Source organism: Myotis myotis, unplaced genomic scaffold (assembly GCF_014108235.1).
Source record: "Myotis myotis isolate mMyoMyo1 unplaced genomic scaffold, mMyoMyo1.p scaffold_m19_p_4, whole genome shotgun sequence".
NCBI classification, from domain to species: Eukaryota; Metazoa; Chordata; class Mammalia; order Chiroptera; family Vespertilionidae; genus Myotis; species Myotis myotis.
The window spans coordinates 102,554,205-102,578,787 of NW_023416346.1; the positions used below are offsets into that span (position 1 = coordinate 102,554,205).

At 41.6% G+C, this 24,583-nt stretch overlaps 1 protein-coding gene and 1 pseudogene across 1 annotated transcript in view; one reads left to right on the forward strand and one right to left on the reverse strand.

Annotated features, from left to right (window-relative positions):
- The window catches only part of CHM (CHM Rab escort protein), a 258,996-nt gene that overhangs the window by 163,611 nt on the left and 70,802 nt on the right, over nt 1-24,583 (reverse strand). The window contains exon 3 of the mRNA XM_036305573.1: nt 4,176-4,248. Coding sequence (XP_036161466.1) covers nt 4,176-4,248 — 73 coding nt within the window. The remainder of the gene's footprint in view (nt 1-4,175; nt 4,249-24,583) is intronic.
- On the forward strand, nt 21,153-23,356 carry LOC118654225 (annotated as a pseudogene).

Consider the following 24,583-nt stretch of genomic DNA (forward strand, 5'->3'; position numbering starts at 1 on the left):
ATTCTATTTACCCTTAGATCTCTGAGGCTGATCACTAGCCATGTGAAATTTCAAATATACGTAAAAGTATTTCTGAAAGTACTTAGCCCAACACAATTAGTGAGATTAATAATCCTATATAATAAAAGGCTAATATGCAAATTGTCCCCTTGGGAGTTCAACCGACCGGGAGTTCGACCGTTCGCTATGACGTGCGCTGACCACAAGCGGGAGGCGCGGAATGAAGGAAGGCCTTGGCCGGCAGTGGCAACTGGGAGAAAGGTGGCCCCAACTGGTAGCCAGAAGAAGGAAAGCCCTGGCCAGCCGGCAGCCGACAGCCAGGGAAAGGAAGGTCCCGATCAGCCCTGATTATGGGCTAGGCCTATGGACCCTACCCATGCATGAATTTCATGTACCGGGCCTCTAGTTAACAATAATAATCAACCCCTTGATATTTTAGATAAAAACTAGAGGCCCGGTGCACAAAAATTTGTGCACTCGGGGGGGAAGGGGAGGGTCCCTCAGCCCGGCCTGTGCCCTCTCGCAGTCTGGGACCCCTCGGGAGATAATGACCTGCTGGCTTAGGCCTGCTCTCGGGTGGCAGAGGGCAGGCCTAATCCCTAGGTGCAGCCCCTGGTCGGGCTCAGAGCAGGGCTGATTGGGGAGTTGGGGCGCCACCCCTGTCATGCACAGAGCAGGGCGGATTGGGAGGTTGCGATGCCACCCTCAGTCACACTCAGGGTAGGGCCGATAGGGGGGTTGGGACGCCACCCCGTCACACTCAAGGCAGGATTGATGGGGAGGTTGCGGCGCCACCCCCTGTCACGCACAGAGTAGGGCCAATCAGGGGGTTGGGGCGCTGCCTCATCATGCACAGAGCAGGGCCAATCAGGGGGCTGGGGCACCGCCACTGTCACACTCAGGGCAGGGCCAATGGGGAGGTTATGGCTCTACCCCATCACACACAGAGCAGGGCCCGTGGGGTGGGGGGATTGGGGCGCCGCACCCTGTCACACATAGAGCCGCAGGGTGATCAGGGGGTTGGGGAGCGCCGCCACTCTCACACTCAGGGCAGGGCCAATCAGGGGGTTGGGGCGCCTTCCCCTGTCAGGAACAGAGCAGGGCCGATAGAGAGGTTGTGGCCCCGCCCCCTGTCACACACAGAGCCGCAGGGCGATCAGGGGGTGTGGGCGCCTTCCCCTGTCACGCTGATCCCGGTGCCTGGATGCCTCACGGCTCCGCTGATCCCGGTGCTGGGAGGCATATTACCCTTTTACTATATAGAATAGAGGCCTGGTGCATGGGTGGGGGCTGGCTGGTTTGCCCTGAAGGGTGTCCTGGATCAGGATGGGGGTCCCCACTAGGGTGCCTGGCCAGCCTGGGTGAGGGGATGATGGCTGTTTGCAGCTAGTCACATACCCTTCAGGGTGGGGGTCCCCACTGGGGTGCCTGGCCAGCTTGGATTTGGGGATGATGGCTGTTTGCAGCTGGTCACATACCCTTCAGGGTGGGGGTCCCCACTGGGGTGCCTGGCCAGTCTGGGTGAGGGGCTGAGGGCTGTTTTCAGGCTGGCAGGTGACTGAAGCTCCCAACTCCTCCTTTTTTTCTTTTTTTTTTTTTTATTCTGGGCCAGCTTTAGCTCTGGCTCCAGCTCTGAGGCCTCTGCTGCTGAAAGCAGGTATCTGGTTTGTTTGGGTTCTATAATCGAAACAATGTATAACTCCAGCTCTGAGATCCCGGCGGGCTGAAAGCTGGTTTCTGGGGTTTTGTTTAGCTTCTATATTTGTTACAATGTTTCTTAAACTGCAGGCTCAGAGGCCGGCAAGGCAGGAGGGGAACGTTGGAGTCCTCCGTCACTGAAGCAAGCAAGCCTCATGTTAGTTTCAAGCTGCCTGGCTGCTGGCCGCCATCTTGGCTGGCAGTTAATTTGCATATCTCGCTGATTAGTCAATGGGAATGGTAGCGGTCGTATGCCAATTACCATGTTTCTCTTTTATTAGATAGGATATCAATAAAAAGTATAATAAAAATGAGAAAGTATAGTAAAGTACATAAACTATCACTAAAAATTGAAAGTGATCCTTTAAAATTTCCAATAATTCCTACTTATATTTTATGGAAAAAATTATGATACAGCAATATTTGAATACAAGGGATTTTTGAAGATGTCAAGACATACCTTTCCCAAATGTCAAAGATCAATTTTTAATCTGTTTAAAATTTTAATCTATTTGATACAAATCTCTCAGAGAAAAAAGTTTAAGAATATATTATATATACCCAGAGAACTAGTAGTGAAATATAACTACAATATCCTTTGTTTCAAGTAAAATCACCTCAGAAAATTTCTAAACTTAAGAGATTTTCTAAAGTATGGCAATAGTTATTTTTTTAAAGTTTCATTGTCTTACAGTATGGTGGTTACCAAAGGGAGGGAGGTATGGGGAAGTAGTAAAGGGTAAAGGGGGTCAAATATATGGTGATGGAAGATGATTTGACTTTGGGTGGTAGGCACACAATGCAATATATACGTCATGTATCACAAAAATGTATACTTGAAACCTATATGACATTCATAAATGTCATCCCAACAAATTTAATTTTTAAACAGCCTCATTATCTTTAATTTAACATTTTAAAATGAAGAAAAGCAGGGGCAGAGAGCTCTTATAATCAAATATAATTATTTGGTAGAAGAGGAGTTACAGGAACTTTGAATGTGCAGACATGTGGTTACCAGCCTGAAAAAAGAACTGTGGACCAGTGACAGAGAGTGAAGGGGAAAAGGATACAGTGACTGAGTCAAGATGCTAAAGTGAACGAAGTGTAAAATAAATGTCTAGAAAAATATTTTTATTTTAATAAATCTAATCCATTACCAAAATTTATTTTTATACCCCTTTACTCACCAAAAGTTTTCCATTCAGACAAGTGGGGTACTTTGTTTTTGTTCTGAGAAGCTAGATTAAATTTTTCATGTAACTATGGAAGTACTAAATATACCTCAATATCAGGAGACCCTCACATATACTTCTCAAGAATAAGGTTCAAAAAAGGGTTTCTGATAAACATAAATATATGACTATTTAATGCATACAGATAAGTAGGAATATAATGTCTACTTATAACATTTATTTCCTTGACTTATACAGTTTGAATTACAGGAAATGCTACTTTACAAATATTACTTGTTTCTCCACACTCTCATTTCTATGCAACAATATTATTCAAACTGAATATTAATTGAATCTTCAACATCAATGTCTTTGTCATCACTAGAAGCACTTTTTGAGTCATGCACACCATAAAATTAATCAGTACAACTACAATGCTTAGTGCAGTGTTTAGCACATGGTAAGTGCCTAATAAGTCCTAGCTATATTATTCTAACTAAATAAATACAATTTTCTAGGATGTAGCATCTTCCTTTCTGAACACCTAAAATCTTTTGAGATATAGCAGTTTCTGATTCCATCATTACATGATATGATGCTCTCAATAGGAATTTCATTTCAAGACACATATACCATTTATCTAAAATTAGGATAATTTTTTTATAAATCCAACTCATAAAAATTGGTAAACTCCATGACATACCCAACTGTCCCAATTACTATACTTTAAATAAGCTCTAAAAAAATTTCTTACAATGATATAGAACAGTTAGAGTAGTGAGACCCTACCCTTGGGGAAGAAAACACTAAATTTATATTAAATTTTTTCTTGCTTTTTGTTTTTACTAATTCTGTCAGGTGACTTCTATAATTATGCAAACCATGAATGACTGAGATCATTTCAAATGAATGTATTTTCCCCATAGAGTGTTGTTGTTGTTTTCCAAATATAATGACTGAAAGAACTACTACAGGTGAGATTTTATAAGAATTGAAATATTTTTTTCTGAAAAACTCTTAAAGAAAATGCTTGCCTTATATTCGGACATATAAAGTAATTACAACATGGTAAAACATTTACATAATTTATTCTTCTGCTAACATATCTACTTATATTTAAAAACTGATATCTATATTTTTAAGGCATTGGAAAAATATTGGCTGAAATTGTGACTGCATAATTTTTGTTAAGTAAATAAAAATGAGGTATTGACCCTATATTACAAATGAAGCTAAGGGTTTTCTTCAATTATGTGACTCATATAAAACCTAGTAAATTAAAAACTTATATAAGAAGTTTACCTGGTATTCCATTATCCAGGACAAGAGTCCTGAAAAGCTAAAACTGGCCCAGTTTCCTCCATAGTAGCTTCTTCTGTAACAATAAAAAAAAAAGATTAAGGTAAAAAATATATAAATCTAGTCACCATCTTCATCAACAAACTCATTCCATTTTCAATATTGCTACCTCAAAGCTCAAAAGCACACATAATTGGGATATTCAGATTAGAGTAAACAGTAGGCTCAAATAAGTAGAAGTGGGCCTCTTAGATCCCAAAGGTAACTTTTCATTTTCTAAGAAGTTAAAAATCTCTTTGGCCTTCTTAGAGATTTCTCCATTGTTCATGTGACTGGTAACAGCTTGATATGGGCACCGAGCAGATAAACATGAACACATCTGACTCCTGGGTTAACAAAAATGGCTGGGAAGGAAACGTGGTAGATCTCCAAGAAATTCGCCAGAGAAACTGCTACATTTCCCATAAACAGTTAAATATCTACTACCACCACCACCACCAAACCCTCTTCCACACAAGCAAAAAGTGTGTGTATATGTATACACACACAGCACATGCACACACACACATTCATAACTGGCTACTGTAAATCTAGTGGTATGCCCTGTGTTATGCTAAACCTTCAGGACCAAAAATAAAAATAGAACTAAGGACACAGTTTTTCATAGTAAAACTTGTGGCAAGTATAACAAGAATAATACTCCCACTTATCACTGGTTACACTATTATTCTCCATTCCATAGTCCTGTGATGATCAGTCTGTTTTAGCAAATCTACAGATCTCCTAACTAGGATCAAAACATTATAGACACTGGACTTCTGATTAACTTCCTTAAGCAAGATATTTTTGGCAACCAGAAGTCTCTAATTCTGCAGTAGATACTAGGCTTCCCAATGAATAATGAGCACATGAATAGGGGCTCAACATCTTTAGTCATTAGGTAAGCACATATTAAAATAAGAAATAAAAATGAGCACAATGAGATACTGCTACACATCCACAAGAATAGTTAAATTTAAAAAGACTGACAATAGCAGGTGTTGGTATGAATGGCCAGAATGCTCATACATTTTTGTTGGAGTGTAAAATGGTGCACCTTTGGAAAATGTTTGGCAGTTTCTTACAAAACTAAACATATACCTACACTATGGCCCAGTAATTCCATTCCTAGGTTTTTGCACACAAGAAAAGCATAGCAGTTTTATTCATTAATAGCTCCAAACTGGTAACAATTCAAGTATCCATCAATAGTAGACCCTAAGCTGTGGTATATACATAGGATGGACACTATTCACCAATGAAAGGGAATAAACTACTGATGCATGTAACAACATAGATGAATCTCAAAAATCTTATCCTAACTGAAAGAAGCTTTACCCCAAAAGAGTACATTCTGCAAGATTCCATTCATATAAAGTCCAAAAAAGCTAAGTTAATTAATATATGATGAAAAATATCCCAAGAGTAGCTGCCTTTAAAGTTGGGAGTAAGGGCAGGACTTGACTTTGAAGAGGGATGAGGGAACATTCTGGAGTGATTGCAATGTTCTTTATCTTGATAAAGTTCTTAGTTACACAAGTGTATGCATTTGTCAAAACTTATGATCTGTGCATTTCACTGCAAATAATTTTATCTTGAAAAAAGACCCATAAATAAATTCTGAGCTCCAGTTAATTATATGCATGATAAAGTGTTTCAAATTGAAGGTACTGGGATGTGTACAACTTACTTTGAAATGCATAAAGCAGTAAGATAGAAAAATGGATGGACAGAAAAATGAATACATGGATAGCTTTGTAATAAAGCAAATGCAGCAAAATGTTAATGGTAGAATCTAGGTGGTAGATATATAGGTGCTCACAGTACAATTTTTTTCAACTTTTCTGTATGTCTGAAATTTACAATAAAATATAAGAAAACCAAAATTAATCTAATGAGCTTCCAAACATTGACCATGAAGTACCAATTTCCACGTTATTTTCTGCTAATATCAAAAGTCTAAAAAAAAATCTAAGAAGGGCCACCTTTCCATTATTAAGTGACCTGAGGTTTGTTCATGGTCAAAATCTATTTTTCTCTCCTATACTTGGTCATATGGTCTTTGACAGAGCTAATTGGTTCTAGTATTTTTCCATGCAGCTCCCATTTTCAACTTTTCCTGTTGATGTGCTCTTAACATCAGCATCTGGTGATCTCATCCAATTATGTATGTAAAAGGTGAAACATGGTTTTCATTACCGTGGTCTTTATGACAAAAGACGGTAACATAATTATTAATAAATTCACTATAAAATCAACAGATTTGACTAAACTCATGCTGGTATTTATGTGGTTCTAAATATGGCTTATAATATCCCTTAAGAAGAAAGCCAAAGATGTTAGATATCAGAATCAGTAGGACAAAAAAAAAATCAATGTAACATTCTAATATGCTCTCTATAACATTATGCAATCGAAATAGTAAAAATTAAAGACCACCAAGTATTTTCTTACATTTTATCTTTAATGATATAGCTTCAGAACTCTGACATTCAAATTCAATTTACTGTTTCTGTAGAGAATAACAACACTAGGTTAGTAATTTTGTTTCTAAAATCCCATAGTTACATTTTAAGGATAAAGTGAGAAGTTTCTGACCAAAAGGGAGAGAGAGAAAGAGAGAGAAAGGGGAATGCAACATTTTCTGCCAATTTTGTATCAAAACTGCCTCTGTACATCAAGTAAAAGAAAAAGCAGTTTATGATGAAGGATGATGTTTATCTCTGTTGCCAGGAATGCTATTTTATATGATGAAAAAAGTCTCCCGTAAAACTAGAATCTCTTTGTGGAACTAGAAAATGAGTATTCACAGTATTTAAAGAGCAAACCATAAAAATAGTGTCTAAAGCCCTTTAAGTTTCAGGATTGGAAAATGACCTAAAATTTCCAGCTAAAGTAATAAAAAATCACAAATGGACATTTTTATTTTCAAAGCTAGAAGAGCCCAATAATCATAATACTGAGGTATAACTCCCTGTTGTGTGAAATGTTGACCTTAAAACTAGAGAAAACATGATTTTAATCTTTCTAAAGTTTTACAAAGCTTACTCAGAGTAACACCTAAATTTTTCCAGACACAGGAAGGAAATGAATTATATAACATCTCCATTCGCACTAACCAATAAAAAAACACACAGAAAAAACTAGTATTACAACAGTAACAAGAGATTTCTCATCCTTTGCCCGAGAGATTAATGTTAAAGCAACTTCACTTTGCTTAATGTGTACTAATAGAAAATAAATACATTACAGATGGACATAAAGTTATACAATATCAGAAGGCTAAACATTAAATCTACTAAGTAAATCTGCTACATAAATCCTAACAATCTTTTCTTCCATTGTGCATCTTAATTACAATTCAGTATTTAATACTCAGCAACAGCCATAGCTACCTGATGTACTGGGAAATGGCTTCGGTAAGCAAGTACAAAAACACTGACAAAAGACAGAGCTACTGACATTCAGACACATGCATCTGGGAATCATTTTTAATTATTAAGAAACCCAGGAGTTGAAAATGCTTTCAGGCAGATAGCTGATGGATGGGGTCCAAGTATGCTCAGTGAAAAAGAGAGGCAACACAGCTCAACCTGTAGACACCCCCATTCTAGTATTACTGCTCCTACAATTTCCTAGTAGAGTTGTTATACCACTTTCCACTGACAGCATTTTTATTTTTCAAAATTATTTTACTATTTTCACATGGGTTTTTTAATGACAATGGAAGAATGGCAGAACTGAAATGAACACTCAATTCTCCCGAACCCTAATCCTATTGTGAGATAAACAACCCAAAACTTCTAAGTGGGCTAGCATCATTTAGTCCACATGATATAATGCTCAATGAGGCCAAACAAATATCGAATATCACCTGGACCTGTTTACCAAACTCATCTTTTCCAAAATGTATCCCATCAATAGCATGGGCTATTAATAGGTGTTCTCAATTAAAAAAAAAAAAAGGTACAATGACAAAATAAATTTGGAAAATGCTAGATTTAAAAAGTTAAACAACTATCAAAAAATTGTTCATGATCGAGCTTCTCAGCACCATTAAATATGTTAATGTCTGTTCTCTCCAAGACTGAACAAATTCAGTTGAGCAATAAGCATTTTTTGAAAATGCATTTGGAGGGAATAGAGTTCAACAGAATATATTTTGAGAAATGCTGGCTTAACTCATGTTAAGGGAAGGAGAAAAACAGAATACTATGTGTATTGAGCTTGTCATTTCCCATTCATTATCTCACTTAATCTTCACAAGAATCCTGAGAGATTGATGCTATAATTATCCCCATTTTAAAATTAGAAAAAAACTAAAATCATCCGTGATATTGAGTATCTTATTTAACTCACTCAGCTAGGAAATGGCAAAGCCCGGATTTAAGCCCAGGGCATATCAGACCCCCAAGCCTATGCTCTTTCATTACATAACACTGTCTCCGATAATCTATAAGATTAGAATATTTAAAATTTAGGCATAAGTATATAATACAAATCCTGACATCTGGATTCTAGGCAATGGAATGAACTTTTAATTTTCGTTTTGCTTCAGCAATTCATCTAGATAATGAAAATGGGATAATAACTTCATGATTACATCTACTCTAAAGACAGAGCTGGAGGGACTAGTCATTTCTAGGACCTAACTACAACCAATTTTATTGTATATCTCATATTTAATGTGCACAAATATCTTTCTGTATATAGTAGGAGTAGAAAAATAAGTGGCATGTCTACTAATATTGATTTGCCAGCTATTATTGAGTATGATATAGTATGCACATTAAAAGGGTCACCATTTTATTTAAATTTGGTTGGAGTACAGTACTACAAAGAATCATGACACGTTTAAATCTCCAGGTTCACAAATTAACAAAACAGGCTCGGGGACATATTGGATTTAACTTTCTTCCCAAATTCCCATTTAGTAAAAGCTCCACATACCTGATACAGGAGAAAGTTGAGTTCCTTTCATCATCCCCTTATTCCAAGATCAAAGGAGGGTGGGACTCCATGGTGGAGTATGCAGATGCAATTCTAATACTAGAGAGGAAGACCAGGCCCTTATTTGGTTTTAAAAGGCTCCCCAGCAATTACAGGAAGTTTCTTTGGCAATCAGATCAGTGTGCCAGAATGAAATACCATGGTGTGTTCCCAGTCATTGGGGCTGGAGAAAAACTATCCTGTGTTTAAAAGTTATTAGTCATTGGACACTAGTCCACACATTCAAATCCATTGTAAGACACCAAGCCAGGTAATGTGCAAAGGTTGCCCTCAATTCTTGTTTTCCTGTGATCTCATCTATTCCTTCTGACTCAATTATCACTTCCCGCTGATGACTCACAACTTGGTATCTCGAATCTGGCCCCGCTGGTGAGCTCCAGACTCATAGCTATTTCTGGGTTGAAAATACATATCATGAGTCATCAACTTATTTGACATCTACCTTCAATAAATATCCCAGATTAACTTTAATCTCTACATGTCCAAAAGGCTAATTTGTTATATGTCCCCCAGATCCAACTTGGTTTTCCTGTTGGTTTCCCTATTTCAATAAATAGCAGCACCACTCTTACTGCTTCCTATGCTGGAAATGCTTGAACTCACTCATCATTCATTGCTCACATGTCAACACTAATTTCTCAAACCCATTCTATCTTTGCCAAACCTGCCACCACTACCTATCTCTTATCATTTTTATTCATTAGCCTCCTCAAAGGTTTCTAGTTCCTTCCATTTCCAACCTAACTTCCACATGACTGCCACTGTGATCAGGTCTTCGCAGGCAATATTATACCATTCCCTGGCTTAAAGATGTTTAATGGCTCATTAATGCCTCTAGAGAACAGTAAAAAATCCTTAGCATCACTATAAGACCCTTTAAAACTTAGTTCCAACTTAACTCTCCAGTCTTATCTCTGGACATCACCCTTCTCTGCAATGCATCAAATGCATCAGCCAAAACCACAAACTCAATGTTGCCTGAGTGAGCCAAGTGCCTGCAATTCTCGCTGCTTTTATTAACATTACTAGAGGTCCGGTAATGAAATGTAAGCACGGGTGTGGTCCCTAGGCCTGGCCAGTGATCGAAGCGTGAGCATCTGGCGTGGAAGGGCAGGTCCCAGCTGACCTCCGAGCCCTAGGCAGCACCTGGGCCCCCAAGTCCCCACACACCCCCCTCTGCCTGAGTCACGGCATCCCCACACAGAGATGCAGTGAGTGTGGCTGGACACCACAGGTTGGGATGCAGTGTGGGCCTCTGGGCCGCCCAGCGGTGCCGTGTGGAAGCCAGGCAGGCAGCGTACTCTCTCCTGGCCAGCCTCTCAGACCGGTTCCTGCACGAACCCACAGGGAGCCCAACCGGCCCCTGTGGTCCCAGAGGCTGCAGCTCGGCTCACCTGGAAGAGGTCGCGCAGGTCCGGGTCAGGCTCCTCACGGGCACCCAGCACCTGAGCATGGGGGCTTCCCCAGTGCACACGCCCTGGCTTCCCAGGGAAGGGTAGCAGGGAGAGTGAGAGTGAGCTCAGCAGACACCCCGCATTCTCACTGCACCTCCTTCCCCATCATCCCAGCCCCAGGTAGCCGGTAAGAGGTCACAGCGCATCGCTGACACCCACCATGTTCCGCGCAGCCCCCTGGTGGTCAGGGCACGTCATAGCGAGTGGTCGAACTCCTGGTACAGGGGACAATTTGCATATTGGGCTTTTATTATATAGGATTCCCCTATACCCAAAATGTTATTCCATCACAAAACTAATGATGGAACTAGTCAAACCAGTCATAACTATTTAAATCCAATAGCATCTTCTCTGTGAGGACTTCAGCTGTCCTATATATAATCAGAAGAATTGATTTCTGCTTCTGTAATTCTGCATATACTTCCATAAGAGCTCTGTTATACTGTCTTATAATTAGACTGCATGAATGTTTCCTCTGATTTGACTAGGAGCAACTTAAGGGCAAGGAAGTAGTTTGGTCATTTTGGAACCCTTAATGCACAGTAATAATTATTAACTAAGACAATTAATACATTGCTATTAATTAAGGCTTTAGGATTAAATGGACCTGGGTGCAAATCCCCCAGTTGTGCCTCTTATTACCTGCATGACCTCAGCCAAAAACCTCACAGAGGTTACTTTTTAAAGCCTCAGTTACTTTTTCTGTAAAATAAGAATAAAAGCATTCAAAGTAGTGCTCAGCACATAGTAAATTATTATCATAATCATTCTCGTAAATTATGGACACAGGAGAACATGCTCAATGTCTCCAGTTCCCTTTCACCAGCAATTACCAAGGTCCAGGGCTAGCCAGGCACAACTAGGTTCACTGACAACCCTAAGAAGGAAGATAGATGATAGATGATAGAGATAGAGATAGAGAGAGAGATAGAGATAGGGAGAGATAGAGAGACAGTGAGAGACAAGAATGGGGAAACTACTGAGAGAGGGACTGAACTGACAGATCAAAGGGTTGAGGACTGTTGATTTCCTCTCCCTTTTCCCCTACCCTCTACTTCAGAGTAGTCACAGTTCCTAAAATTTAATCCTTCCTTTGTCATGGAAAGAGAAATCAAACTCCATTTACATTAATAGAATAAAAAAGAAAATTACACTGACAGGATAAAGCTTTAAGCTTTACTACAGTAGATCACTCTGCTTCCAGCTGTGAAGCTGATTAATATCCTTCAAACCCCCAAGGAGCTGGTAAAGACAGTTACCATTTCAAAGTAAAAAACAAAAAAAGACAAACAAACAAAACAAGAGGAAAGAAAAACAAGAGAATAAAAAGGAAAAAGATTTACCTTCATTTTCTTTTCAAAAGACAATGCATGATCAATTAGTTGCTCAAGGCAGGGGGATAGAGGGAGGGAGATGCTGCGAAAAAATACGTATATGCATTCAATTACCTTGAATGTAGTTTTCTATGTTGTGGGAATGCTATCCTATTTCAAACCCACTGAATAAAGCTAGTCAAAGTTGGTAATATCAAGAGAGAAGCTGAAGTACCATGATTTCTGCAAAGAGCTATCTCAATCAATCTAGCCTTTGAGCTCTAGGGGGAAAATCCTCCTTATGCAAGAACTGTCATTTGTAAATGAAGCTCCTGTCATACAGATTTCAGTGACCTAAATATAAAATGATATTTCTATTTCAAAACCATAAAAATTTGCAAATGGCTTCCAGGTAGTTCCCCCCAACACACACACACAATGCCCTCCAAAATAAAGGCTAACCATATTCCCGATGATTTTAAAGTAAAAGCCTTTTAGTGAACCTGCTACATTTTGTCAGATGTGCTAGCAGCACCTCAACTTTTTACATGCATCCCACTGGACCCTCACAGTGGTGCTTCAAGGTAGGTTGTACACTATATCCTCTTTACAGTTGAAGAAAACGTAAGTCACATAACTGATCAGTGACAGAGTAACAACTTGAATCAGGCATCTTTGACTATCAAGCCCAGTATTTGTTTGTTTGTTTTCTAACCCTACAGGCTTCTCTTATTAAAAGAACACAGGCTTTGCAGTAAGATGGACCAGAGTTTAAAATCCTGGTTCTTCCCCTTAATAAATGTGTGGCAAGTGCCCTCAGGACCCCAGCCACCCAGGCCCCCAGCCACCCAGGGCTGGCCTGAGGCACAAGCAAGCCTCGAATGTCAGCTGCCCAGCCACCCAGGGCTGGCCCGAGGCACAGGCAAACCTCAGATGTCGGCTGCCCAGCCGCCCAGGGCCAGCCGAGGCTTGCGCTGCCAGCAGTGGCAGCAGCAGAGGTGTGATGGGGGCATTGCCTTCCCCTGATCACCGGGGCGCCTCCTGCCCATGAGGGCTCCCAGACTGTGAGAGGGGGCAGGTCAGGCTGAGGGTCCCCTCCTCCAGTGCATGAATTTTCATGCACTGGGCCTCTAGTAACTTAATATTTGTAAAGTACCTAATACAGTACAGAGCAAATACTCAGTAAACAGCAACTATTATTATTATTATATCACAATGTATATAATAACATATGGCATCTTGAATACTAAAATAGGTTAACCCATTGTACACCATAAGCATCTGTAGATGCAAGCGGTAGACCTTCCCCACATGCCAGAGCGTCTATAAATAAAAAATGTTTTCCCTAAGTGGCAGCCCTGACCAACTTTAAAATCATTTTTCATGAGAATTTTCAGCTAAAAATATTCAAGAACACCCAAATTGTAATATATTTATTTTTGTAATATTCATTGCAAATTGATTTTTTAAAATTAAATTCAAAATATCGTGGTGTGTGGAGAGGGTTTCCATTTTGGATGTGTGGTAGTTAACTGGTTCAGCAAATGAAAATTACTTATACTTAAAAAATTAGTGCCACAGAAATCATGAAATATGTTTTTAACATGGGGGGATACTGAAAGAAGAAAATGGGGAAACACTTGATTCTTTGATACTTCATATATATTTGTCTCACCCTTACAGGCCAGTACTGTTTTCTTTTATCTAAATAATAAAAGATAAAAATAAAAATGTTGAGAGAAACCAAGATGGCAGCCTAGGTAAACACCGGAGTTTGCTGCCTGGAACAACCACTTCAAACATACAACTAAAAGATGGAACAGACATCATCCAGAACCACAGGAAGGCTGGCTGAGTGGAAATTCTACAACTAGAAGGAAAGAGAAAAGCATACCGAGACTCAGAGGAGGCGCAGTACGGAAGTAAAATACAAAGGTGTGGAGGTGCGTGTGGAGGTGCATGCGGAGCGGGCTGGCGGCTGAGGGCGTGATTGTCGTTTTCAATCAGGAGGGAGTCTCAGGCTCTGAGCTCCAGTTCAGGGCGAGTCTCAAGGAACCCAGACTCATACGGGAGAAGCGGGACTGTCTGGCATCGGTCGGAACTCAAGGGCAGCTTTCTCCCCAAGGGGCTTACAGCTATTACCGGGACACTGAGAAGCAGAGCCTCTGAGGGCTGGACTGAGAGCAGCCATAACTGCTCGCTCCGCCCGCCCTGATGATCCCCAGGGACCCGCCCCGCCCAAGCCCTGCAAGGAGGCTTTTGCTGGATAGCCTCAGGCAAAGGCTAGATTAGCACCTCCCTAGAGATCCAGGAGCCAGGAAACCCAGAGGTCAGAGTGGGACCATCCAGTTTGCAGCTCCGTGGAACCATAAAGGACACACTCAGGGGGCAGACTCAGTGAGCACCAAAGCCCCATTGAAGCAAGTCTTGCCCCAGAGGGGTGTCTCCAGCACAGAAGTTCTCCCACTGCAGACTCAGCTGATTCTCACAGCCAATTGGCCTGGAGGTCAATTCCTCCCAGGGATAACTACAACAATCAAGGCTTAACTACAACAAGACTGTGCACAAAGCCCACAAGGGGGTGCACCAAGAGTGTCCTCCTCAGGTAATTGGGGAGGCTGAACCATTGTGCCCTAGAGGTCACTCAGCACAGAAAACCACTTTATCAACACAGGGAAGCATAAAAAATGCGGAGACAAAGAAAAAGGACACAAATGACAGAAATGGAGGAAAGCAAACTACTGGATATAGAGTTGAAAACCACAGTTTTAAGGTTTTTCAAGAATTTTCTAGAAACTGCCAATAAACTTAATGAGATCTACAAGAAATCTAATGAGACCCTCGAGGTTGTGATAAAGGACCAACTAAAAATTAAGCATACAAGGACTGAAATAAAGAATATTATACAGATTCCCAACAGCAGACTAGAGGATTGCAAGAATCAAGTCAACGATTTGAAATAGGAAGAAGCAAAAAACACCTAACCAGAAAAGCAAAATGAAAAAAAGAATCCAAAAATATGAAGATAGTGTAAGGAGCCTCTGGGACAACTTCAAGCATACCAACATCAGAATTATAGGGGTGCCAGAAGATGAGAGAAAGCAAGATATTGAAAACCTATTTGAAGAAATAATGACAGAAAACTTCCCCTCCCTGGTGAAAGAAATAGACTTACAAGTCCAGGAAGCGAAGAGAACCCCAAACAAAAGGAATCCAAAGAAGACCACACCAAGACACATCATAATTAAAATGCCAAGAGCAAAAGACAAAGAGAGAAATTTAAAAGCAGCAAGAGAAAGAATGTCAGTTACCAAAAAGGGAATACCCATATGACTGTCAGCTGATTTCTCAACAGAAACTTTGCAGGCCAGAAGGGAGTGGCAAGAAATATTCAAAGTGATGAATGCCAAGAACCTACAACCAAGATTACTTTATCCAGCAAAGCCATCATTCAGAATTGAAGGTCAGATAAAGAGCTTCACAGATAAGAAAAAGCTAAAGGAGTTCATCACCACCAAACCAGTATTATAAGAAATGCTGAAAGGTATCCTTTAAGAAGAGGAAGAAGAAGAAAAAGGTAAAGATACAAATTATGAACAACAAATACACATCTATCAACAAGTGAATCTGAAAATCAAGTGAATAATCTGATGAACAGAATGAACTGGTGATTATAATAGAATCAGGGGCATAGAAAGGGAATGGACTGGCTATTCTTGGGGGGGGGAAAGGGGTGAGGGGGATGCGGGAAGAGACTGGACAAAAATCGTGCACCTATGGATGAGGACAGTGGATGGGGAGTGAGGGAGGAGGGTGGGGTGGGAACTGGGTGGAGGGGAGTTATGGGGGGAAAAAAGAGGAACAAATGTAATAATCTGAACAATAAAGATTTAATTAATAAAAAAATAAAAATAAAAATTTTATTCTATGTGAGACTTTTTTTTTAATTTCCTATTTTTTGTAATAGCTTAAATCTAAAATCTTTCAAATACTTATCTGAGTTCTCTTAGTTGCATATGTGCAAGTATTTCAGTAAAAGAGAAAGATCCATGCTATTTTATTTTTGCCTTAAAGAAAAGGTAAACACACCTCAATTTCCACAAAGTAAAAGCTACTAAAAATAACTTCACAGTAGGAGTAGCTGTCGAATCAATACTCTTTCCTTTTTTCAGAAGCTAATAACCATAGCACATCAAGACAGAGTATTTTAGTCCTTTTATTATAGAAACAAGGCATTAGACCTAAATTTTCATTTCACTCTATATACTTAGTATGTAGAGTTAATTTCCAGTGAAGAAAAATATCATAAAATTGATTTGACAGACTACTACAAATGCAATTTCTGAGGTGACTCAATGAGATGGAGCTTTATTAAGCCACAAAACATTTGCCTCTAATAAGAAATCAAGAAGAAGAAAATGGTGGCCAAATAGGCAAAGGTGTCGTGCACTTTGTCATGGGGCCAAACTAGAAATGCAACTAAATTGGAGAAGATCCACTTGGTATTAACAAATTAGGCACAGCTGAGCAGACAATTATCAATAAGGAAGGGCAGAGGATGCCTGGAGAATGGTAGGAACAGGGATCTGGGAGGGAGAGGGCCACCCAGCCACTGGGCCAAGAGGGTGATGAGGAAGCTGCATTGCACCAAAGCTGTGTCCCTTGGCGACAGGCATAACACCCAACTGAGAAAAGGAAAGGCCACAGGGGTGCTGGCACCCAGGAAATCTAGACCTAAGACTATAGCCACGAAAGGCTGCACCCTTACAGGCCGCCTGAAAAGCCACCTGAACAGTGCAGTGCTGGTGGGAGAGAAATCTGCAGTTTCCTAGTGGTTTTGCTTTTGGTTTGTCTTTGCTTTTATTTGCTAAATGAGAATATAGGACTATTCAGTTGCAAGAACTCACCACAGGTTGTGGAGCAGGGAGAGGTACAGAGTTGAGGTGCCTCAGGAAAGGCTGGGGAGGGAAGCAGGGCAGGGAAATGTGACCAGGACTCAGGCATTGGGACATTCATAACCTTCCAAACTTAAGAGGCCATTTCTCTCCTGAAGAGCCAGCCCCTCCCCGTAGCCTCAAGGCAGGTAATAAAGCCTGCCACACCCTGCCTGCATTTTGAGCTATACAAATGAAACAAAGGCTCTGAATAGCCCCAAAGAGCCCTCAGTGACTGGGTTGGAAGAGGGGCCAGGCTGCCTCACTATTCTGGGAACCAGACTGATAAAAACTGCAGGTTGCAAACCAACCCCAATGGTCTCCATACTAGGATCTCTGACCAACCAAGGCCAGAGTAATATCTTGGGCTATTCACAAAGGAATAGCTCTGGGTCAGAGAAAAAAACATCAATATGATTCCTGAAAAGCGAAACAGCACCACTCCAACCTAAAACCCTGACAGAAACAGACTCTTGGGTGATTAAGATTGACAGCTGGTAGATAGGCAAAGCGGGCTGATTGGTCCTGCTTGCTTGCAGCCAAGGCCAGTAGAGACAGACACTAACTAGCAGAGGAGCCGTGGATCCTTTGGAATTTCAACATGGTGAATTCCAAAGACAGTGCCTGACAGTGATCAGCACCTAACTACCTAACAGGAAGCCCAGAATTGGCAGACAGAACAGAAGAGTGGGGTCCTAAATCAGCTCCTACAGGGTATTAAAACACAGCTGAAGCAAACGACACTTCACTTTTTTATTTTTTTTATAAATTATTATTATTATTATTATATTTTTTATATTCTTTACTTTTTTATTTATTTTTTTTCACCTTTTCTTCCTCACTTCTCCCTTTTTCATCCTGTTTTTCTTCTCCTATCCCTGCCTTAGGTTTTCTCTTTCCTTTCTTTTTACCCCTTGTTAAAAATTGATCTTCTTGATCTGCTTTATTGATGTCTTATTATTACTGTAGTTTCAGTTGGCTTATTCATATAAAAAATTTCCTCTTCTGTATTCCTACTCCATTCTCCCTTCTCTTTTCTCTTTCTTTGCTACTCAGTCTTTTTTCCCTCTCCTCTCTTGCTCTTTTCTTCTAGTTTTTTAATTAGTTTCACTTCCTAAATTCAGGCCTATCTGCTTTCCCCTATATTATCCTTTTCAATAAATAAATAAATTTTTTTTCTTCTTATCCTCTCATTCTTTTTCACCTCTTCTATACTAAACAGTGTTCCTTCCACTATTCATCAAATTCCTTAACCTTATTTTCTGTATTTAAGCTCTGCCTCTACAGATTCTGACCACCACCCCTTTTCTGGGTGGATTTTTTTGGGGGTTTTTTGGTTTAATTGTTTGTTTTACTGTGTTATCTCCCCATATTCTTTCTTTTTTCCTTTTTTCTTTTTCTTTTCTTGTTACCATTTCTTGCTATCATTTTTGCTCTCTTTTCTCTCTTAGTTCTCTTTTCTCTAGTGGTCCTTTTATTGGGGTTATAGGTGTCTTGTGTGCATTCATGATCTGTTCCTTTTGTGTAGTGTTGTGCCATGTTTTATTTTGTGCTGTTCATTCAGCACCTCCACAGTGGTTGGCACGATGTGGTAGAAAGCAAACCACATAACCAGACACCCCGAGAGAAGACTCCATCCACAAAAGGGACAATAACATTTCAAGACCCAACTACATGAGGCTTCCCTAGAATACCCAGGCCAGAAAACCTGAGAGACTGTACCACTGGATCCAACAAAACATCTACTACATAAGACAAATCCAAAAAATCTGGGTGGCATAGCAGTTTGATCTAATACATAGAAACAATCTCAAAGAATCAGTAAAAATGGGAAGACAAAGAAACAAACCCCATATGAAAGAAAAGGAGGAATTACCAGAAAAGGGGATAAATAAAACAGAGGCAAGCATTTTGTCAGAGAAAGAATTCAGAGTAATGGTTATACAGATGCTCAAAAGGCTTGACAGGAAATTCACCAACATATGTAAGAATCAAGAGGAAATGAAGAATGACGTAGCTTCAATAAAGAACATAATGGAAGGTTTCAATAGTAGGCTAGAAGAAGATGAGGACAAAATCAGTGAGTTAGAAGACACGGTAGAAAAAAACACCCAAGCAGAGCAACAATTGGAAAAATGAATTAAAAGCAGGAAGAGATTCTAAGGTAGCTTTGGAACAACACGAAACAAAACAACATCTGCACAATAGGGGTGGCAGAGGAGAGGAAGCTGAGCAACAAATAGAAAACCTGTTTGAAAAAATAATGACAGTAACTTCCTTGACTTTAGGGAAGAAAAAAGTCACACAAGTCCAAGAAGCACACAGAGTCCCAAACAAGATGAACCCAAAAAAATGACACCAAGACACACTGTAATAAAATTGGCAAAAATCAACAACAAAGTAAGAATCTTAAAGGCTGCCAGAGAAAGACAGAAAGTAACCTACAAGGGATCTCCCATTAGACTACCAACTGATTTCTAAACAGAAACATATCAGGCCATAAGGGATGGGATGAAGTATACAAAGTGATGCAAAGAAAGGGACTGAATCCAAGAATACTCTATCCAGCAAGGCTATCATGCAAAATTGAAGGGGAAATCAGGAACTTCGCAGACAAAAAAAAAAAAAAAAGACTAAGGGAATTTATTACAACTAAGCCAGCAACAAGAAATGCTAAAGGGAATGTTGTAAAATGAAGAAAACAAAAAGAGAAGAAGGAATACAGGCATAAAAAATAAGAATGGCAACAAACAAGTACCGATCAATAATAACCTTAAACATAAATGGATTAAATCAGTGGTTCTCAAACTTGGCTGCACATTAGAATCACCTGGGAATCTTTTTTAAAATCCTGATTTCTGGGCCTAATCCTCTGGAAATTCTGTTTCTTTATTACTAATGTTGTGGCCCCACCCCATAACAAAGAAACAGAATTTCTGGAGGATGAGGCCCAGAAATCAGGATTTTAAAAAAGATTCCCAGGTGATTCTAATGTGCAGCCAAGGTTGAGAACCACTGGATTAAATGATCCAATCAAAAGACCTAGGATAGCTGAATGGATAAGAAAAAAAGACCCATAGATAAGCTGTCTATAGGAGTGGCATCTCAGAACAAAGAACTCACACGGACTAAAAGTGAAGGGATGGAAAAATTTTTTCAGGCAAAGGGAAATGAAAAATATAAAGCTGGTGTAGCAATACTTATAGCTGAAAAAATTGACCTCAATGTGAAGGTCATTATAAGAGATAAGAAAGGCCATTTCATAATACTAAAAGGGATCAATTCAACAAGAGAATATGACTCTGGTAAACATATATGCACCCAATATAGGAGCACCCAAATATATCAAAAAACTTCAGGAAGATATCAAGGGAGAGATCAACAACAATACAATCATAGTAGGGGACTTTAATACCCCATTTACAGCATTGGATAAACTATCTAGACAAAAAATTAGCAAAGAATCCAAAAGAACTCACTAGACCAGATGGAATCAATTGACACCTTCAGAAAATTCCACCCCAAAGCTACAGAATATACATTCTTCTCAAGTGCACATGGGACATTTTCAAAAATAGACCACATATTAGGACACAGGCAAAGTCTCTCCAAATTCAAGAAGATTGAAATCATATCTAGCATCTTCTCAGATCAAAATGCCATAAAATTAGAAATCAACTACAATAAAAACAAGCAAACACTTGGAGGCTAAATAGCATGCTATTAAACAACGAATGGGTTACCAAGGAGATCAAAGAAGAAGAAAAAAACATTCTGGAAACAAACGAAAATGAAAACAAGACAATCCAAAATCTGTGGGACACAATGAAAGCTGTCCTGAGAGGGAAGTTAATATCACTACAGGCCTACCTCAAAAAACAACAGAGAGGAGGTGGTGGGCACATGGAGAGAATGACCGCCCGCCCCACTCCAGCTCTGGTCAGGCTGCGGCTTGGGCTCAAACCATTCTGTTCTCGCTCAGCCCAGGTGCGCATATGATGGGGAGACCATGCACCAGGCCTGCTCGCTGTTGGGGAGTCGGGTGATCTCCAGCCTCTGGACCCACCCCTCCACCCCTTCAGTCAGGCCCCAGTGCCCCTCTAAGCCTGTATCTACCCTTCCTGTAGTTGCGGCCTGGGAGGGCATGTGGAGGCCAGATCGAAGGCCAACGGCCCAGTGCATCCTATAGCGGATAATCGCCACGGGCTGCGGGGTGGCTCTGGCAGTGCCATGGAGGCCCCATATTCGATGACTGTGCTCTACAAGTTCCAGGGGGTTAAGTATGTGAGCCGTTGTGGCATGGGGGGGGTGCACACAGGACCTCGCTGCCCGCTGGCTTCCCATTGGGCGCCGGGCACAGCACCACCAGGACTCGGGCGGGGCTGCCACGCTGGAACCAGCGCCAGTTGTGCCTGCTGTCGGGGCTCGTATTTGCTGCCATCCTGGACGCCATGCTGGCGCTCAAGTACCTGTGCTCAGGTGTGGTGGGCAGCGGTGCCTGCTCAGAGAGCTGCCCCAGTGCAAGGCCTTCGCAAGAACTGCCCGCTTCCTGGCCACCAACATGGACACCAGCATAGAACCATATCAGGACTTCTATTCTTCGCATATGGTGGCTGGTTACGGCGCCACGCCATCCCCGATGACAAGCTCACCTACAGCACCATCGCGGCCATTGGTGAACAGAACGAGAAGCGCCTACAGTGCCTGCTGGCTAGGAATGGGAGGGTGGGGTAGGAGCGGGCGGTGGCATGGTCCAGTGCAAGGTGTGTGCCTTCTTCCATCCGTGCCTCAACATGCGCGAGATAGAGAGGCTTGGCCCAAGGCCCATGCTTGAGGTCATCGAAGACTGCGGAGGCTGGGACCTGGGTGGCATCACCGAGTGCCCAGGGTCCTTAGTGCATTGGGACCTCAACCAGCTGCTGTACAAGGTGCAGGGCGTGTGCTGCGTCGCTGCACTATTTTCACTCACCATTAGCCTGGACGAAAAGAACTCCTCACACTATGTTATCCGCATTAACCAGGATGGGCTCACCCTATCGGAGAGGACCCTGTACTTAGCTCAGGATGAGGACAGTGAGAAGGTCCTGGCAGCCTACCGATTGTTCATGGAGCACCTGCTCAGCCTACTGGGTGCTGATGCTGTGGAGCAGAAGGTCCAGGAGATCCTGCAACTGGAGCAGCAGCTGGCCAACATCACAGTGTCAAAGTATGATGACCTCCATTGAGATGTCAGCTCCCCGTGCAACATGGTGACACTGAGATAGCTGTAGATCACTCCCCACCTGCAGTGGAAGTGGCTGCTGGACCAGATCTTCCAGGAGGACTACTCAGAGGACAAGGAGGTGGTGTTTTTGGCCATGGACTACATGCAGCAGGTGTCCCAGCCCATTCGCTCCACACCCTGAAGCATCCTGCACAACTACCTGGTGTGAAGCATGGTGGTGGTCCTGAGTGAGCATCTGTCAGCACCATTTCAAGAGGCTCTGCATGAGTTCGCACATGAGATGGAGGAGAGTGACAAGCCCCAGGAGCTGGCCTGTGTCTGCCTGGGCCAGGCCAACTGCCACTTTAGCATGACTCTCGGCGCCCTCTTTGTACATGAACACTTCTCAGCTGCCAGCAAAGCCAAGGTGCAGCAGGTGGTGGAAGACATCAAGTATATGTTGGGCCAGCACCTGGAGGAACTGACTGGATGGATGCTGAGACCAGGGAGGCTGCTCGGGTCAAGCTCCAGTACATGATGGTGAAGGTCGGCTACCCAGACTTTCTGCTCAAACCCGAGGCTGTGGACAAGGAGTATGAGTTTAAAGTCCACGAGAAGACCTACTTCAAGAACATCTTAAACAGCATCTGCTTCAGCATCCAGCTCTCAGTCAAGAAGATCCAGTAGGAGATGGACAAGTCCACGTGACTGCTTCCTCCACCCTGATTTTCCACAGTCTCTGAACTATGGGGGCATTGGCACCATCATCAGGTACAAGCTGACGCATGGCTATAACGACTGGCGGGGGGGGGGGCAATATGACCGCGTGGGCCACCTGCTGCACTGGTGGACAGAGGCCTCCTACTGCCACTTCCTGCACAAGGCTGAGTGCATCGTTCACCTCTGTGACAACTTCACTGTCTACAAACAGCAGGTGAATGGGAAGCACAAACTTGGGAGAACATTGCAGATATGGGGGGGGCCTCAAGCTGGCCTACTATGCTTATCAGAAGTGGGTGTGGGAGCATGGCCCAGAGCACCCACTGCACCAGCTCAAGTACACACACAACCAGCTTTTCATCATTGCATTTGCCAGAATTGGTGCATCAAACAGCGGTCACAGTCCATCTACCTGCAGATGCTGACCGACAAGCACGCACCTGAGCACTATAGGGTGCTGGGCAGTGTATCCCAGTTTGAGGAGTTTGGCTGGGCCTTCCATTGTCCATGAACCCTACTCACAAGTGCTTTGTGTGGTGAGCTGGCCACTCCCCACCCATCCACACGCCTCCAGTGTCCTGCACAAACTGCTTCCTGCTGGCCACTGGACCTGGCAATGGGCCCAATCTCGGTGCCACCTGCCTTCCCAGCCCCTCCTGCTGTCCATCACTTCAGGGAGGACTCAGACCAGGGATGAGATTGGGCTTCAGGGGGAACAGGGAGAGATGCAGGGGTCCCCAGACTTGATTCTAGTCAGCCAGAGCCCGTGGCCAGGCCAGACTTTCTAGGGCCCCACCTTTGCTGTGTTCTTGCTGCTATGTCTGGAAAACAAAGCTGCTTTACCCTGCAACTTAAATAACTAGAAAGAGAGCAATAAGAAAAGTCCAGAGTAAGTAAAAGGACGGAAATAATAACGGTTAGAGCAAAAATAAATGACAGAGAGACCAAAAGAACAATACAAAAGATCAATAGAACCAAGAGCTGGTTCTTTGAAAGGATAAAAAAGATTGATGAACCTCTAGCCAGGCTCACCAAGCAACAAAGAGAGAGGAACCAAATAAACAAAATCAGAAATGAAAGAAGTGAAGTAACAACTGACCCCACAGAAACACAAAATATTGTAATGAAATACTATGAACAATGCTATTCCAACAAGCTGGACAACCTAGAAAGAAATTGACATATTCCTAGAAAAATACAATCTTCCAAAACTCCATTAGGAAGAATCAGAAAACCTGAATAGGCCAATAACTACCAATGGAATTGAAGCAGTAACAAAAACGTCCAACAAACAAAAGCCCTGGTCTGGACAGCTTCACAGGGGAGTTTTGCCAATCATTCAAAAAGAACTAACACTAATTCTCATCAGACTATTGCAAAATTTCAAGAAGAAGGAACACTTCTAATCTCTTTCTATGAAGCCAGCATTACCCTAATTCCAAAACCAGATAAAGACACTACAAAGAAAGAGCATTACAGGCCAATATCCCTGATGAATATACTAGTAGGTGCTAAAATCCTCCACAAAATATTAGCAAATTGCATCCAGTAACACATTAAAAAGATCATACACTATGACCGAGTGGGATTTATTCCAGGTATGCAATGCTGGTACAATATCTGCAAATCAATAAACATGATACATTACATAAACAAATTAAAGGACAAAAACTACATGATCATATCAATTGATGCAAAAAAAGTCTTTGATAAAATCCAACACCCTTTTCTGATAAAA